The sequence below is a fragment of the Callorhinus ursinus genome, unplaced genomic scaffold (genome assembly GCF_003265705.2).
Source record: "Callorhinus ursinus isolate GAN/ISIS: 27379988/994484 unplaced genomic scaffold, GSC_fseal_2.0 scaffold53, whole genome shotgun sequence".
NCBI classification, from domain to species: domain Eukaryota; kingdom Metazoa; phylum Chordata; class Mammalia; order Carnivora; family Otariidae; genus Callorhinus; species Callorhinus ursinus.
Window position 1 is genome coordinate 2585793 of NW_027397115.1, and position 18788 is coordinate 2604580.

At 53.6% G+C, this 18788-nt stretch overlaps 1 protein-coding gene across 1 annotated transcript in view; it reads left to right on the forward strand.

The window, feature by feature from the left end:
• The window catches only part of BMP7 (bone morphogenetic protein 7), an 86549-nt gene extending 70120 nt beyond the window's left edge, over window positions 1-16429 (forward strand). Inside the window, exons 4-7 of the mRNA XM_025853342.2 lie at window positions 1000-1197; window positions 9427-9503; window positions 10974-11084; window positions 14364-16429. Of these exons, the coding sequence (XP_025709127.1) occupies window positions 1000-1197; window positions 9427-9503; window positions 10974-11084; window positions 14364-14513 (536 nt within the window). The 3' untranslated portion in view covers window positions 14514-16429. The remainder of the gene's footprint in view (window positions 1-999; window positions 1198-9426; window positions 9504-10973; window positions 11085-14363) is intronic.
• Window positions 16430-18788: the final 2359 nt, after the last annotated feature.

Sequence of the window (18788 nt, forward strand, 5' to 3'; positions counted from 1 at the left end):
TGTGTGTGTGTGTGTGTGTGTGTGTGTGTGTGTGTGTGTGTGTGTGTCGGTGTCTCTGTTTTCACGTGGCCTTCTTCTAAGGACACCAGTCATTGGGTTAGCTGCCACCACCACCCTCAGGGCCGGTATGACCTCATCTTAACTAGTTACGTCTGCAAAGATGCTATTTTCAAATAAGGTCACATCCTGAGATTCTGGGCGGACATGAATGTGGAGGGACCCTGTTCAATTCAGTAAACAGAGTAAAGGAAAAGTGCTTGCTGTTGCCCACAGGACCCTACATGATCTGTGCTCCCGATAGCCCCCCCGATTTATCCCACCGACCCCTCCTTCGTCCCTGCTCACCCCAGTCGGTGCTGTAAGCCGGCAGCTGGTCTCTTACCTGTTGCTTGAACACACCCACCTCGCTCCCACCTCCAAGCAGTTACCTTTGCAGTGCCCTCTGCCCGGAATGCCTGTCCCCAGTACCCACATGGCTCCCTCCCTCGCTGTTACCCAGTCCTCTGCTCAAATGGCCCCTCCATGCATAAGGTTGTCACCACTGGGGCTGTTTGCCACTGTTCCCACCCTCCTTGGGCAAACAGGGTTCTCCCCCCTCTTGAAATTAGGTGGATCACATGACCCAATTTGGCCAAGGAAATGTAAGTGGAACTTTCTCTAGCCCAAGCCCCGCAAACCTTAGTTGGCTCCTAACCCACCCTGCTCCGTTTTTCTCCCCGCACACCTATCACGGCGGGCTACCGTGGTCTGTGCTGCCGGCCCGCACCGCACCCCCCCCATGCATGCCCAGAGGACACCTCTGTGCGCTTCCCTGCTGTGTGTGTTCCAAGCTCCTGAACAACCTGGCGTAAATGCTGAGTAAGTACTTGCTGGATGGACAGATAGCAGGTGCATGAGTGAACCACAGAGGCGAGGATGGAAATCACACCACGTAGCCCCTCCCCGCGAACTGCTTCTCCTGTAATCCATCTTCTGTGCATTTGACTGCTTCCGGTCTAGGGCAGAGCATCAACCCCAAGTTGGCAGGCCTGATCGGGCGGCACGGACCCCAGAACAAGCAGCCCTTCATGGTGGCCTTCTTCAAGGCCACGGAGGTCCACCTTCGCAGCACCCGCTCCACGGGGGGCAAGCAGCGCAGCCAGAACCGCTCCAAGACTCCCAAGAACCAGGAAGCCCTGCGGGTGGCCAACGTGGCAGGTATGCCCTGGGGCGGGAGGGTCAATGCACGGACCCCAGGAACCCACAGCAGGACCCCAGTAGGGGCGTGACTCAAATCCATTCCTATGCCCCACAAATGATCCTCGAGCCAACGTAGCAGGAAGCAAACCCCACAAAATCCCATCCTGCGCAGAGCTCACTGCCTTAACTGTGTAAAAGTAGTAAGTTCCTTAGAAATGCACATAGCAAAACATTAGTATAACAAGATGCCAGTCGTGTAAATTTCCAAGTAGACAAAATGATGGCTACAAATAAGTGAAAGAAAGCTCTAGAAACATAGTGGGAGGACACCACACCACCTTCCCCAGGGAGGCCGCTGCTTGGGAGTGAAAAGGAGAAAAAAATGGGGGAGTTTGTTGTGTTTTCAATTTTAGTTCTTAAAGTGAAAGATATTTGAAGCTCATGGCTCATTTTACTAGTTAAATATGGGTCGTAGTGAGTTTTTTGTGTATCATTTGGGATAGTTTTAGGTTTGTTTGAAATGTTTTGTTATTACAAGTAAAAAAAAATGAGCACTAGATTTTTCAGTGTATTTTGGGGGGTACTTTAGGTTCATTGCCATGATGTATTATTATAAGTAAAAACATTAAAAATAAAGCTAGCATTTTCATAGCTAGCAATTCAAAGATTTGATAGAAAATACTGGTTAGTGCATTCCTTCCAGGAAACCTCCAGGGCTTGAGACATTTAGGTACTTGTTGTAGGGTTCATGGTGTTCTGTGGTTCTTGAGGCTCTGAGGAGGATGGCCTGCCATTTGATAGTGGGGACAGACGTGGGGCGTAGAGAAGTTAAGTAACTTGTCCAAGTGCACAAAGCAAGTAAGTGGCAGCCCTGGGATTTGAGCCTGTTTGATTTTGCCAGGTGAGCTCTGGGGCCCCCAACAATCCTGTTAACTGTCTTCACACGATTCACCAGGCGTTTGCTGGGCCCCGCGTGGGCCTGCCTTTGCCAGCCTTGGGGCTTGGCTGCAACAGGGTCCTTTTCCCTCCCTGCTGACCAGGCACCGGAATGTTGTTGGCATCTGGTGGCCTGGGGTTGCTGGGATGAGTCTGGGGGCTGGGCGGGCCTGGACCGGCCTCTTCAACACTGTGGACGCCTGTGGCCTGCACGCCCACACCCTGCCCCGCCCCGCCCCATGGTGTTCCTGCGTGTCGAGTGCCGCTTCTGAAAAGATGCACCTCGATGTTCCCCCAGACCAAAAGGAAAGTTGCAAGTAAATTAACTTCACCGACAAACCATTTTCCCCAGGGACTGTGGAAATGACCACGCAGATCCAAGGTGCCCAGCTTGTGGCTGAAAGAAACCACCTGCCCTGTCCCCTCACCTTGACCAGCTGTACTGCTCCCTGAGTGGGGCTCCCTCAGCTCCCCAGATGTCCATGTCTTAATCCCCAGAACTGATGAATCCGTTACCTTACGTGGCAAAGGGGGCCAAGGCTCCAGCCGAATGCGGGTTGCTCATCAGCTGACCTTAAAATAGGGAGATAAGCTGGGGTGGTCCAGGTGGGCCCAGCATCCCACTATAATCACGGAGGTCCTTCCAGGCGGAGAATCCCTCCTCGCTGTGGTCCGAGAGGTGTGAGGCCAGAGGAGGGCAGAGAGGTGTGATGTCGCCTGCTTTGAAGATAGAGGCGGGGTGTGGCACACAAGCCGAGAAGGCGGGTGGCTTTTAGAAGCTGGAAGAGACAAGGAAATTGATTTCTCCCTGAGCTTCCAGAAGGAACCCGGCCCCACTGACCCCTTGAATTTAACCCGTGTTGGACTTCTGAACCACAGAGCTGGAAGATGATAAACTGGTGTTGTTTTCAGCCGCTGTGTTTGTGATAATTCGTTAAAGCAGCCATAGGAAGTGGACCCACCGCGTTTGCAGAGTGGTTTACTCCACGTGCCCCTGCGCCATCTCAGCTCTGGGTGGGCTGCGAGGCCAGGCAGGGTCTGCAGCGGAATTAACCTGCCGGCCGCGTGGGAAGCTCTGAGCTGAGCTGTGCCCGGAGGGGCACACGGTGGGGGCGGGGGGCACATGGCCTCCAAGCGGCCCCCACCCCCAGACTAACCTTTTACTGTCATCAGCTTCTTTGGCTTCATGTAGCCAGTTTTCCTATTGCTGTTCATTTTCCTTTTTGAAGGCGAAGAAAGGAACGGTCGCTGTGCTTGGTGAAGTTTTTAGAGCAGGGATTCTGGAGGGCTTCTTCCCTGGCAGGTGGATCCATTCTTTTTTCAGGTTTCTTGGAAGGCTCTGTAAGGCCCCCTAATGAAAATCCAACGGAATCCCTTAATTTGCAGTGGGAACCTCGTCTGTGCTGGCCCTAGCGGCTGGGGTCCCCTGGGGAAAGCCAGCCATGGTCTGCCCTCGGGGTCTGGGCCAGGCTGGAGGTGGCTGTCACTTACTAACAGGCCTGAAGGCAGGGGATGGTGACTAGGGCACTGACACGTCCCGGGGGAGGGAGCTGCAGAGAAGACTGCCCTGCCAAGAACTCAAGGACTAGCAGGTGCCCCTGAGGCCTGGCTGGGTCGGCTCGACCAGAGTGATCTGGGGAGTGGGACCCACAGGCACAGGGGCTTAGGGTGGGAGGCGGCGGCGCTCCTTTGAGGGGAGAGGGAGGCCGTGGAACAAGGGGAGGTTGGGGCTGGCAAGGTGAGCCAGATCAAGAGTCCTCTTCAGAGTCACATCTTGAGTTTGAACTTCATCCAAAACAAATTTGGAAGCCTCTGCAGAGTTTGAAGCTATGGTGTGGGGGCAGGGGTGATCAGATGATCCTTCTGGCTGCACTGAGAATGGTGGGGAGCAGGGTGGGGTGCTCAGGGAGGGTCAGAGGAGGGAGACTTCTTAGATGTCTTTCCATATCAGCCAGGCAGGACGTGCTGGTACATTCCATGCTCACAGACCCAGCGTCTTGGAGGCCTGTCGGATGTAACGAAGGAAGAGGGACCAGGCCTCAAAGTCTTAGAATTCGACACCCAGTTTCCCCCCCTGCATCCCCACCAAGCACTCCATTTACATAACCCCCAGGACGGGGCTCTCACTCTCTCACATGACAGCTGTTCTAGCTTGCCTGGAATCTGTCTCCGTCCTGGGACTTTCTACTTCCCGGCCCCTTTTGCAGTTTATCTCAACCCTTCCTGGAAATTTAATTAAAAAAAAAAAAAAATACCAAGGCCTGGGCCGCACCCCAGGCTTGGTAAACCAGAATGTCTGAATGTGTGTGTATGCACACATACACACCCTTTTGAAGGGCTTTACCTCATGTGACGGCTGGGAATCCTGCTGAGTCCTCTCATGTGGCGGCCCTTGATGTGTGGGAGGGGTACACACGCTCCCACCTGCTGTCCACTGCAAAGCTTTCTTCCCTGTAGGCTGATCACCCCGCCCCAGAGCCTTCACCTGCTCTTAGGGCATGTGGTTTGGGGTTGAGAGACCACTTTCTTCTCCCCACCCACGTTTGCACCCAACCCCCTGGGAATTAGGCATCTTCCCCAAATGATCTGGGGGTTGTAACTTGTGAGCCGCTCAGGCAGAGGCCGGTTGAGGCAAATGAAGTGGCCGCACGGGGTTGGGGGTCCGGACCAGAGGGACGGGGGAGCTGGGGGTCTCCTTCACAGGCATCTCTTCTTTCCTCTCTGAGTCTTTCGGCTAACACGCGATCGTCGGGAAACAGGACTCCGACCTCTCTCCCAGAGCAGCCTCACAGCCCAAGGAGGCCGGGAGGGGCGGTGCAGGTGTCTGGGTCTCTGGTGACAGGGCCAGTGCCCAGCCCCTACTGGCACCCACAGCTGGTCTCACAAGCTGCTCGCAGCCTTCGTCTCTTGGGCCTGGGTTCTAACATGAAGCCAAATGTCATTGCTTTGCTTTAAGACAGGGTTGGGAAAAGTGGCACTCAGGCCCATGCTTGCCCCACCTCCGCCCGTGGCAGACATTACTAATCAGTTGTGGCACCTTCTTCTCACTGAGCCTCACAAAGCTTCGGATCCTCGTTTACTTAGGACATCAAGCAGCCAGAAATGTTGGTGCTTGACCCGAAGCTTCTTTGCCACGTCCCTGTCCCAAGCTAACGTGTTCAGTCCTCTGTCTTGTTCAGGCTGCTTCACGCATCACTGGCTGAGGGATACTCTTCCTCCCTCCCCTGTACCTTCCGCCTCCCTGCAGCGAGGGGGAGAAGGAGGCTACGCATTGACGTTGCTTCCTGCGACCGTGGGCGTTGCCGCAGCGATGGAGGCCATCTTTGGACTTCCACTCAGTGCATCCTGGACAGTATTGCGAATGGTCCGATAGATTTCTTGGAGCTCTTCTCTGATGGTTCCCTTGACCTCGACCTTCACATGTTAATTACCACCTGGCCCTCTGGAGGCCCTGCTACCCCTGTAGCTGGTTCCCTGTCTCAGCCCTCGGGCTGCCAGGCCCAGAGGTAGCGAAGGGGGACCCGGACCCCCATTGCTGCTTTGTCCTCCCAACCTCCCCCGGCCCCCAGCCTTGGAGCTCAGTCCAGCAAAGTAGACCTTCTGCCCCCTCCACGCTGCCCGCTGCTGAGCCCTGCTCGTGCCTCCTCATTCCTGGAAGGCTCTAGTGCCTGACTCTCTGTCCCTCAGTCAGCAGCCACTGCTCTTAGGGTTCTTGCTGACCTTCCAGTCATGGAAGGCACCTTCCTCTCCGTTCCCCTACATCCTCATCCTGGAATTTTCCTCCTTTGGGCGCCTCTCTGGCTGGCTCTCATTTCCTTTTGGTTCTTACACAAACATCACTTACTCAGAAGATCCTTCTGTCAGCACCCTCCGTCCCACAGTCCCCCTGGAAGCACACCCTCCTCTCCTACCTTACTGTTCTCCATCTCGACAGGATGTAGTCTATGTTTACTTGCTGACTTACTGCCTGCCTCTGTCACTGGAAGATAAGTGCCCCCGCAGCAAGGCTTTGTTTTGTTCATACCTACCTGTAGCTCTAATGCCCAAAACAGCATCTGCAAACCAGTAGACACTCATTAACAGTTTGTATGGATGGACAGATGGATGGATGGATGCGTGGATGCATGGATGGACGGATAGATGGATAGATGTGTGGATGGATGCATGGATGGATAGATGGATGGGTAGATGGATGGATGCATGGATGGATGGATGCGTGGATGCATGGATGGACAGATAGATGGATGGATGTGTGGATGGATGCATGGATGGATGCATAGATGCATGGATGGATGTGTGGGTGGATAGATGGATGGATAGATGGATGGATGCATGCATGGATGGATGGATGGATGGTGCACCAGGCACCCAGGTGGTGAGTCTGTGCCCGCCCCCCCCCCAACTGAGGTCATCTCAGGAGCTCTGAGTGTCCCCAAGGGCCAGGATCCCTCCTATAAAGACACATGCAATTCTGTCATAATGAATACAATGTGATTTTTCTCGGTGGTTTGCAGCTTTTTAAAAATTGCTTTCCTAAACTATAGGTATAAAGATATGTACAAAATCAGGAATATTCACAGAGGCTGATGGAGGTGGAAGTTGCATAGGACTGAACCCACCCAGCCATGAATACGTGCTCATCTCAGACCTACGCATTTCTGGAAAGCCTGTTGGAGACCATTTTCCGATTGCTGCACTCTCTGCTGCCCTCCCTGTTTTCTTCTCCTCGACCCTGTTCTTCCTTCTCCTTCTCACTCCCCTCCCGCACCATTTCATTTCAGATTTGTTCCTAGCCTTGGAGTAGTCTGAGTGGCTGTACATTCACATTCAAGGCTTCTAGGACAGCGTAACACCCAGCAGGTGCCCAAGGAGATCTTCCTGACTTGCAGTGTATGGTCGCCACATGTGGCTTCCTACACAACTCTCACACCCATTTCACAGATGGGGAAGTTGAGGTACGGGGAAGGGAATTCAGTGATATCCTTTTTATCTTACTGTTTCTCGTTAACCTAGAAGCCATGCAGATAGAATTCTTGTGAATCAGGGGACAGCAGGAAACTGATATTTGGCTTCTTCCAAACATGGCGTGTCGTCGGGTTTGGAGGAAGCAGTCATTAACTCCAAATGGTTAAAGAGTGTGTGTGGGAATGAAGTTTGCATATAGTTTTAACCTTCTCTCAGGTGGGCTGGAAGGATGATCATTAGCATCTTGTTGCCATGAGCTGAGTGTCGTGCTAAACTGATTTGAACGCACACGGCTGCCCCAGTAGGCACTTTCTCCTTGCTCTGCAGACGAGGAGCCCAAGGTCTAGGAGAACCAGGGGCTGACTCCAGAGCTGGAGCGGCACCCCCTTACCTGGTCCTGACCCACTGGCCAGACTCCACTTGGGAGCTGGTGTACTCTGGGGTCTATCCCTGGGCTCCAGCTGACTACCACCCCCACGCCGGGATGCACCTTTCCAGGTAGGACCCCCTGGGTGGTTTGGCTGCAAGTCTCAGAAACACAGATCAGGTGGCTTCAACCACTAGGAAAGCTATTGGCTCCCAGTGCCAAGGTTGGGTGGGCATGAGGGTTGGTTGATCCAGAAAGTCAAGGACAATGAAAGCCCTGGCTTCCTGTCCTTGCCCACCGTGTTCAGTGTTGGCTTCTCCTCGAGGCTGTGGCTGCATGTAACCATCAGCTCTACTCCTTTTCAGTTCCCAGGCCATATGGGCAAGAGATGAGCATCTTTTCCCATGGGTCTTTCTTGGGAATTAGAAAACTTTTTCCAGAAGCCCCCACCATGCTTCCACCTGTGTCCCTTTGGCTCAGATGGGGTCATTTGCTCTTCTCTGAGCCAATCCTCGCTCCAAGGTTGAGATAGGAGCTGGTGAGCTCAGTCCTGGGTCTGAACCAATCACTGACAAGGGCTGTGGTTGCCATGAGCCCCTGAGGCCACCAGGAGGGCCACTCACCCAGCCATCTGAGAGAGCTGACCGGGCAGGGGGAAACGGGTGCATCTGGATGCTTCCCAAGTGTAGGTCAGGCGAGCCCGCAACCTGGGTCATCTCCTGGGCTTTCCTCTCCATCCTGCGAGAAGTTCTCCTCGTGTCCCTCACCCACTGGTGTTCATTACCTTCTGAGGGCTGGAGGGATCACAGCAGTAGACAGAAGCTGAGGCATTGACGTTTTCTTTATTTGTGTGTTAACTACACAAATATGGGTGGACACTGGGCTCTGGGATCCAATGGTGACCTCACAAGACCTTTTAGAAGAGGCAACATTCGAGGTGAGGCTTGAATATCAAGTAGAGCCAGACATACAAAGATTATGAAAAGGAGCATTTCAGGTAGCTGAAACAGCAAGTGCAAAGGCCCTGGGGTAGGAACAGGTTTGGCAGTACATCCACAGCACAGAAAGAAGGCTGTGGCTTAGGAATCAGGGCCACATAGGTCCATACAGGCCAGGGGCAGGAGTTGAGGCATTGCTCTAAGCATGATAGAAAGCCCTTAGAAAGTTTTAGCTGGAGGAAAGACAAGTCATGCGTAAGAAAAGAAAAGAAAAGAAAAGAAAAGAAAAGAAAAGAAAAGAAAAGAAAAATAATCTCCATAGCTGCACGATGGAAAATTGTGCAGGAACACCAGAGTGTGTGTGTGTCTGTGTGTGTGAGTGTGAGAGAGAGGGGGGCAGAGCTTTCTACGTGTTTACAAGTGCTCAAGCCCTAACCCAAATGCCTACAAACCTTACCTACTTCTGGAAAACCCCAGTGCATAGTTTTTTACTTCTCAAAGAAACCTCAGTAGTGTGTTTCTCTGGGAGGTCAGTGGGATTTGACTTCCTGCCCTCTCATTTCTTCCTGGTGGTGGGGACTTTGTCCCAGGCCGTGTCTGTGCCCCCTCTTGCCCTTGAAGAGGGGTGAGCATCGTGAGGTGGGCTGGCCTCAGCAAGTGAGCTTGGCCAGAGGCAGTGCCCTCTGAGCAGGCTCCCACAGCCGGCACGGTGGTGCGTGGATTCCTATATGGAATCCAGGCAGAGGTCAGCCTCCAGACAACACGTGTACAAAAAGGCCAGTGTCCACCGAAGGATCCAGAGAGCGTTAGGAGCTAAGATGGCAGAAGAGGGGTGGGGATGGTGGCACCTCTTACGGAGGCCGTTAGCTAGGGATGGAAATGAGTTTTAAGGCTCCAGGTACTCAGCGGCTTTTGTGTCGGAAAGGTTGCCTTCCAGCTGAATTCGACTGTGCTCTCACACCACTGCCTTAGGCTGAGGAAACCCTAATGTGTGTGCGTGTTTCCTCTCCCCTGCCCGCACCCCGTCTCCCGCTAACGTAGAAAACAGCAGCGGCGACCAGAGGCAGGCCTGCAAGAAGCACGAGCTGTACGTCAGCTTCCGCGATCTGGGCTGGCAGGTAAGGACGGGTGACCGGATCGGCCCCGATGGGGGGGGCGGGGCTCTGGCGTGGGTGTCCCCACACACCCCCCAAGGCAGCGGGGCTGGGTCCCGTGTGGGCAGTGAGCCATGTTTCTCATCGGCTTCAGCGAAGACTCCAGAATCAAGTGTCCTAACTAGGGTAGAGAAGTCAGGTTAGGGATACAGGATGCCTCATGACACGCAAGGGCAGAAATGTGGTGGAGACTGCAGTTAGAGCCGGGAGCCCCAACACTTTGGACTCCGAGCCTCATTCTCCATGGGAACTTTATCTCCACCCTGCGGCTGCCTGCCTCTCTCAGAGGTGGTGGAGCCCGTGTGCTGGAACCCAGCTGCCTGCAGGGCCACCTTTCACCCTCTGCCCTTCCCTCTTCTGTGATTCCCCTTCCCAGGGCAGGGGCGGATTGGCCCAGCTCGGGTCAGCTGCTTGGTCCTGCACCAGCCAGCTATTTGGGGGATGAGATCATGTCATAGGACCATGACGGCTCCTTCCAGAACCATTTGGATGGAATGGGGCGAAGGGCAGGAGATGAATCCTAGGACAGGCACGAGGGTCATATAATCTAATGCCTGTTTATGAGCATCTGTGAGATTCTGGGCACTCTTCCAGGCCCTGGAGATGCAGCAGGGAGCGTTACCGTGTGCCTGCCCTCATGGAGCTCAAATATCCCGAACGGGGCGTTGAGATCACCAAGGCCGCTGGTTTTGTTGTTCACTCCTCAGCGAGCTTGTGGTCCGGTGGGGGAGTCCGGGTTCTTCCCTAGGGATCGTGCCCAAGCACACTTATCAGGGCATTAGCGTATGGCCAGTGTGTGGAGCCGTCCCGTGGCTCTGTGCTCTGCAGGGCGCCCGGCCGTGCCTGCGCCCTGGGGCTGGAACCGAGCCCCAGACTCCAGCTCCTCTGCGGGAGGAGTCCACGGACTTGAGCCCGTGAGGGGTGTACATATTGCTGGAACGGTATTCCTGTGCTCACCCAGCCCTGAAGGCAGGCCTGGCCGTGTGCATCCTTCACTGAGCCGCACACATGGCACCAGGCGCTGGCTGGCTCGTCTGCAGTCACTTAATTCTCAGTGTTGTGGGTTAGTCGTCTCTCTCCCATGTCGGTGACCTGAGGCATGGAGATTTTGTTTAAAGCAAACTGCCAACATGTAAGCACCTTGTAGCGCTAGAGTTGAAGCCACCCCGGTCACACTTGTCTGGGCCATCTCCCAGTAAGGCCATGCAAGCGTCCGTTCTGGGCTCAGCCCAGCCCCTGGGTGGTCTTTCCCTCATTTTGCCTTCTGTGGGGGGCCTTGATAGCCTAGCCTCCATTTGTCCCGTTTCTGTGGGACCCTCAGCTGCGCGGGACGGTGTGGGCCGCGGCTTGGTCCCCTGGGAGCACAGAGTCTGGCCCGCAGGAGTGGGCTGGGGCGAGAAAGGTCATGTGGGGCTCACGCTCTCCCTCCCGCAGGACTGGATCATCGCTCCTGAAGGCTATGCTGCTTACTACTGTGAGGGCGAGTGTGCCTTTCCTCTGAACTCCTACATGAACGCCACCAACCATGCCATCGTGCAGACACTGGTGAGTGTGGCCTGCGTGCCCTCCGGGCGTGCTCAGCGGGGTGGGGGAGGAGGGAGCGCCCGGCCCTGCCTTGTGCTCCTCCAGGCTGGGCCCTGACTTTTCATGGGCCTTGGGTGCTCCTCCTGTCGTGGGCCCCTTCCTCCATAAAAACGAAAAAAGATGAAAAACCATATTTTATGACAGCATTGGCATAAAGATGTGTGTAGTCTCCAACCCTAAAGTTCACGGATTTCTCCTAATTCGAAAAGAAATAAGAACAGTTTCAGGGGCTCCTAAAGGTATCTTGGCTCATGGTCACTGTGCCTCACGGTGAAGTCAGCCTTGGCCCTGCCACTCTCTGGGCGACTGTTCTTGGTTGTCCGCGTGTCTGCTCCGCATCCATAGGTGTCCCCACCCCTGGCCCCCAAAGTCTGGGCTTTCCTGGGTTCAGGCAGGCTTGAGAGCCCGTCGCCTCCCCGAGCGCATGTCTTTGCCCCCTAGCCTTGAACTTTGGGGTTCGGTCATCCAAGGGCATCTCCTGCAGGTAGATCCCGCACTGGGAGCTGAGGATGCCACCGGGAACAGCATAGACCTGGTCCCTGCCCTTGGGGCCTCAGTTTCCAGGGAGAGAAGCAGTCAGGTGAACAACGGAGGATGCGTGAGTGGAGGATGTGGTAGGAAGCCGGCAGACAGGACAGAGAGATGGGGCGGGGCGGGGGCTGTTTCAGGCTGCACTTCCACGGGGTCCTTGCAGGATTCACTGTGATAAGAAGATAAGCTCTTAACAGGGTACCCAACCCTGGTGACCCTTGATAGAAGTCATTTTTACTCTCCTGAAAATAGCAGCAGTGATAAAAATTAGGAACTTGGTTCTTCGGCTTAGGATCTGAGGTTCAGGGATCTTGGTTATCTAGCTCCCTGCCATAAACATTATTGGGGCCTTTCCCTGGCTTGAATGCTCCTGGTGACAGAGAGCTCACTACCCAGGGCCATCCCCTCTGTCCTACAGTTCTATTTGTTCTGAAGCTTTTGGCTTCTTTTGTTTAGTGGCAGACTTGTTCCTGCCCTATGTGTTATGTCTTGGAGAGAAAGCTCCCTTAGTCCTTTCATTTGGACCATGCTCTGCCCTTTGAGTGAAGGCTTCTCTTTTAGCCATGCTTTTCCAAGGCCCTTCCTTCCCCAAAGGTAAACTCTGACGTCCTGCTCGGGATTGAAAGTCCTTGGGCTGGAAACCAGTAGTGCCCCCAACCTGTTCCTTGGCCTGGGCCTGTTCTCCTGTGCCCACGTGCCCCCTAAGGTCCTGCCCCATGCCCCTAGGAGGTGCCAGGGGGGTCTCCCAGGCTGCCAGGGGCACACCTCTGCCCTCTGAGCCCTGCTTCATGGCCCGTACAGCGGGAGCCTGGCTGTCCCCTCATCACCCACTCAGTCTGCGTGTCACTAGGGAGCTCTGGGATCAGAAGGAGCTGTCTGATTATCCTAACAAGAGGTTCTGTGGTCATGTTTAAAAAGAGGGAAGGGAAGGAAAAAATAAAATAAGATGAAAATTGAGAGGAAGGCAGACCATAAGAGATGCTGAGCTCTAGGAAACAAACAGGGTTGTTGGAGGGGAGGTGGGCAGGGGAGGGGGTAACCTGGGTATGGGCATGAAGGAGAACACTTGGCAGAATGGGCACTGAGTATTATGTGCAACTGATGAATCTCTAAATTCTACCTCTGAAGCAAATAAAAAAAAAAAATGGTGGGGGGAGTCCTTGCCTTATGGGAGTCCTAGTGAAAAACAGAGGAAATGAGCTGATGTCTGGGATTTGCTTTCAAATTATTCAAGGGTGGAGGAGGTGGGGGGAAGGTTTAGATTTGTAAGGTTTGAAATCATCCATAATAAGAAGCTACTCAGTGTGCTGTCTTATGCCAGAGGTCACAGGCTGGAGGCTTCCAGAATGCTTTCACTTGGCACACGTGGTGTGTTGGAAACCTGGAAGTTTCACATCCAAACAAAGCAGAACCAAGTCTCTGGCCTGTCGTGGACACTCGGCACACCCAACTGCACTGACTTTGGTTGGCCGCGGTCAGCTGGCAGCATCCGCCCTCGGGTTTGCCCCAACCCTCACTATTCCCTCTTGTCTTACTCTTCACCTCCTTTGCTTGTCAGTGGTGCCTGCGTGGGCCCTTTGGGCCTTCGAGTTTGTTTGGCCCTGGCCCTCGTCCCCTGTAAGGTGCACAGAATCCCACGAGCAAGAAGGAGCAGCAAACCTGCTCAGCTAGCTGGCTTCTTCCTTTATTCCTCCTTTCTAGACCCTCTTCTTTCTCGTGGACTTCCACCCAAGTGTTTGCCCAGGTTTGTCCTCCTAGTTTCACTGCTCAAGAGGCAGAATCGTCTGGTATAATTTAGACCTGCACCATCCAATACAGTAACCACTTTTACACATGGCTCTTGAGCCCTTGAAATACGACCAGTCTGAATCAAAATGCTTTGTCAGTCTAAAATATGCTAGGTTTTGAAGACTTGGTGCCAAAAAAAAAAAGTTCTTCATGGTAGGTGTGTGTTGAAATGATAATATATTTGAAATACTGGGTTAAATGAAATCTATTGTTTACTTTTACCTATCTCTTTTCCTCTTTTCAAATGTGGCCGCTAGAACATTTTCAATTACAAGTGTGACTTGCATTGTATTTTTCTTGGACAGGACAGGTCTGGCGAAGCGGTCAGCCACTTTTTTCTGAAAAAGGCCAGATGGTAAATGTTTTTAGCTTTGTGAGTCATAAGGCCTCTGTTGCAGCTCCTAAGCTCGGCCATGGTAGTGCAGAAGAAGCCCTCGGTACTAGGGAACCAATGGGCGTGGTCGGGTGCTAATAAAACTTTATTCACAAAACCAGGCAGCGGCACAGGATCTGGCCTGCTGGCCCACTCTGTTTGACCCAGGTGTTCTCCACTTGGGGCAGATCTGCCTCCCAGGAGACATTTTTGGTGGTTGTGGTTGGCGGTTGAGTGCCCCTGGCTTCTCGTGGGGGACGCTGGTAAACACTCGGCAATGCACGGGACCGCGGGGCAGTGGAGAGTGACCTGGCCGCTGACTTCCCAGCTGTGTGCTGCGGACACCTCTATGCTCTGGGTCCCTGGTCTGCACAACAGAGGTTATGCATCATGGGCCAGAACTGGAAGTGTCACATGCAGTCACTCCCCGGGGGAAGTGTCGCGTGCGGTCACTTTGCCCAAGCAGTTGGCGGTCCTTAGAAATGAGGAGGCCGGGGAGCAGGGACCCAGCGCTTCTCACCACTGCCGCCGTTCACTGTGTGTTCCAGGTCCATTTCATCAACCCCGAAACGGTGCCCAAGCCCTGCTGTGCCCCTACTCAGCTCAACGCCATCTCTGTCCTCTACTTTGACGACAGCTCCAACGTCATCCTGAAGAAATACAGAAACATGGTCGTCCGAGCCTGTGGCTGCCACTAGCGCCTCCTGGAGGTCAGACCCTCTGGCGCCACACTGTTCGGGGTCCTCGGTCTCCCACCGCCCAGTGCCTGCCACCGCCCAGCACAGCAACTGCCTTTCGTGAGACCTGCCCTGCCCCTGTCCCCAACCTTAAGGGCGTAGGAGGATTAAGGAATTTGAGAGGCAAATGCCTTTTGATCAGGTTTTCATCCGCCTCCTATGGACAAGATCCTACACGCTGCGGCAGGCAAAACCTAAAGGAAAAAAAAAATATAAAGAAAAATTGCCCAGCCACGATCATTGGCTATGAAGTCTCAGCCGTGCACTGACTCGTTCCCAGGGGTAATTAGGAGCACCCTTCAGCCAGGCCACCCAGCAGTGGGAGGAAGGGGGCACGGCCAGGGGTGGGCACGTTTGTGTCTGTGCGCAAGGAAAATTGACACGGAAGTTCCTGTAATAAATGTCACAATAAAACGAATGAATGAAAATGGTTAGGATGTTACAGATATATTTTCCTAAACAATTTATCCCCATTTCTTGGTTTACTCTGATTTCATAAACAGAAGCTATGGCCAGTGGAGGCAGGGGAGGCCCCCTCTCTGTTCCATTCTGGTTTCATTCTGAGGCTTGCAGAGGCCTGCTGTTTACATAGACTTGTCCAAATCCAAGATTTGACCGGGAAGGGAGAGGGCAAATTTCTGCTTGGAGGAGGGGGTGTATTGACCTTGAAGGAAAAATATGTTCCATCCTTCGGCTGGGTGTGTGGCGGCAGAAATTAAATTAGGCATGTGAAGCGCCGACAGACATTTGGAATTGGTTTTCCAGCTCTCCGAGTGGTAGAAAATCAATGTGGAATGACAGGGCGGAAGGGACAGCAATCAGGAGAGAACCCACAACTTGACCCTGAACTCTAGCTAACAAGGCCCTATTTAAAGAAGTGCCAACGAAACCTCACTCTGGATAGGGGTGGGATGGGCAGGCATACTGTCCCTCCCCCAGCTGGGCTCCCCTGTTCGTCATGATTGGCAGCAGGACCTTGGAGTCTGGGTTCCAACCGGGGCCTCTGTAGCCACCTGTTCTCATTGGCAGACCCCTACCGAGGGCTCTGAAAACAATAAGCTCCTTGAGGTAAGGAGCAGATGGCATGGTGGAGAACTGCTAGGTGCAGGGTATGCTGGACGTGAATCTCAAATGGAAGGATCTAGAAACTGCTTTGAGAGTGATGTCCTAATTGAGCATTCCAGTTCAAAGGTGCCATCTCTGATGTGGCTCTTGGCGTGAGCCTCCCTTGCCTTGGCCAGCGGGTCCCCTAAATGCTGTGCACCCAGCCTGTGGCTGAGACACAGGCCTTGCGGAGCTCTGGGCTGTCTGTTAACAAAGAACAGGGTTATCCAGGCGAGTCCTATGCCCCTGGAACCCGGTCCAGCAGGGAATCATTTCTCCACCTTGATTTAGTTGGTTCCTAGAAACACTGGGGCCCCATTTTTATTTTCTTTTATTTTTCTTCTTCAGTAGCTTAGGCCACAGCCTCCACTCTGCCTGGTCAATGGGGAAGAGTCACTGTTTTTGCCGTACTTTGTTTTATCTATTGGCAGACCTGGGGATTTCTGTGTGGTTCCCTCTTGGTGCAAGTTTTCTCACCACTCAAGCCCCACCTGGTTTCTGGCTAGCATCCTTTGTACATTGAAACATGTAAATAGTTGTTACAAAACAAAGAAATTATTTATGTCCATTGGAAGCTCATTTTACACCCTCCTTCGATCCCTTGTTCAGGATGATGAGCTCACTTCCCCCAGCCTGTTTGTTTTCTTATTTAAGACTATTTATTAATGATCAGACCAATGTACCTTCAGCTGTTGCATAGAGCAGTCTTCCGCGAATTTTCTGTATAAATAGACAAAATAAAAAGGGTTTTGACTTTTCAATAAAAGGAGACATTTGGTTCTGATTCTTGGGGCTGTGTATGTCTGTGTGTGTTGTTTTTTCTCTCAACTCCTGGACATTGGAGTTCTCTTGGTTTGCTAAGAACTCTCTGCCTTGGCCCCCACCATTAACATGCTGTTTATCGTCCAGGCCCTGGGGAGAAAGGGGCGCTCGTCAATGTTTGGTGCAGCTGTGTGGGGCTCCAGGCAGGAGAGATGGAACCCAACAACAAATGGGAATTTGGTAGGCTCCACTACAAAGATCCTTGATTGAATTACAGTGCAGCTGTCAACAGCTGTTTCAAAGAGGCAGGGGGTAAATTAGCTCTGTTTACTGCTAACATAGCTTAAAGATTTAGTCATCCCAATAAAATAGAGGCACAGGAAAGAAAGAAAGGAAAAAAAAAAAGGCGCAGTGGGGGAAGTGTACACCCAAAACTAAGGCAGCACAGGCCCCAGAGCCAACATTGTCCAGTGCAAATTATCTCAGTGGTTTGGGGGCTGCTGTTGGCTCCCAGCTCAAGCCGTGGAGGGACCCCTGGGGGCCTGGTGGAGGCAGCCCAGGGCCTGCCGCCTAACTGTGCACAGAGCAGCACTCAGCCATGCAGTGTGGAACAACAGCTCAGGTTCCTTCTTGCTTTGAAGTGCACACTGAGGTCACCTGATGGATGTTAGAACCCCAGCTGTTACTTGGCCAGACTGTTCGCTCTTCCCCCGTTGCCTCCAATGAAGCAGCCGCTCCTAACAAGTTCCAGCCCCTGTGATTTCCAAACCCTCCTGTCACTGTCCCGATGCGCAAGTTAGCTTTTGTTCTATTTCCAGGCCAAAGACCAGAGCCACAAACTGGAGGGCCAGATGCGGCCTGCAGACGTGTCTTCTCCCCCACCCCCACCCCTCCGCGTGGTGTTTCTACATCTTCAAAAAATGAATTCATGGCCAACATGCTTTTGAGAACCAGAAGGTTGGGGGTGAAAAAAAAAATCCCCAGTTCTGGCTTCCCTTGAGAAATGGGCAGAGGTGGCTACCCTGGGCCACCTTCCTGCATGGACACTCTCGGCTGGAGCCAAAGAGTGGTTGTTGCCATAGTCCCCACTACTCCCAATTGCCTCTCTCACGAAGGGGTGAACATCAGTTGCTGTTTGAACAGTTGCAGAGAGCTGGGTATTCGTACGCATGTGTCTATTAAGAGCAGGAAGGTAAAAGCTGGGCAGAGAGGGCCACGCCTTCAGGAAGAAGCAGAGAGGGCAGACGTTCTTCATCCCTGGCACGCCCACCCCCCTGGTCTGGCAACTTTTGGGGGCCCTGTAGGCAGGTGTGTTGTGGCTGAAGCACCACACGTGGCCTCATCTTTAGCCTTCACATTTCCCTTCCTGCTTTCCACCTCTCTTGCTCGCTTTCGCCGTGGAGCCGTTTTTCATCGCCTGCTCTCTGAGCTCCTGTGTCGGGTCCCATGGCTTCCACGGCTTGGCCTGACGTCCCTGCGGGCCACACTGAGCGGGTGCAGAGAGGTCCCCCAATCCCAGGTGTCAGTCCCTGAACCAGTGCCGGCTTCCCGGACCACCAGTGCAGGCCTTGGGTCTCCCTCCTGCTTCCACACCGCCCGAGGCCCTCCCTTGCGAGCGCACTGCTGAACTCGAAGCTCCCTCCCGGGCTGGGGCCGGCGGCCTTCCCTGTGAGTCCTCCCCTGCCTGCCAGTGACAGAGGCTGTGTGGGCCTCCCTGGGAGGCTGGGGGTTGGCTAGCGGTGGTCCCGGAGGCCATCTGCTCCGAGAATTCTCACACGTACATTCTGAGTCCTTCCCTCTGTTTAGATCTTTTGGAGAAGGTGAGTGTATTCGTTTCCTGGGGCTGCCGTCACTGGTTCCTGCAGAATGGGGGCCTAAAACAGCAGAAATGTATTCTCACAGTTCCAAGGCCAGAAGTCACCAGTCAGGGTGTCTGCAGACCTGTGCCGCGTGCAGAGGCTGCAGGGAGAACCCTGCCACGGGTCTCCGGGCCGCTGGGGCTGCTGGCTTCCTCGGCCTGTGGCTGTTCTCACTCCAGTCTCGGCTCTGTCTTCACATTGCCTCTGCCTTTCCTATGTGTCTTTCCTGTGCCTGTCTCTTAGAAGGACACTTGTCATCAGCTTTAGGATTCACTGGATAATCCAGGATGATCTCATTTCAACATCCTTAATTTCACCTGCAAAGACCTTTTTACCAGATCAGGTCACAGGTGGAATTAGGACGTGGACAGATCTGTTTTAAGGCCACATTCAATCCATTACAATGCAGCTCCTGGCCTCCTCTCAAGGCCTTGTTCCCCTCTCCCGCCACAAAGTTTTGGGGCCTAACGGAACTTCCTAGCCAGCCTCAGTAGGTCCTCACAACGTGCCT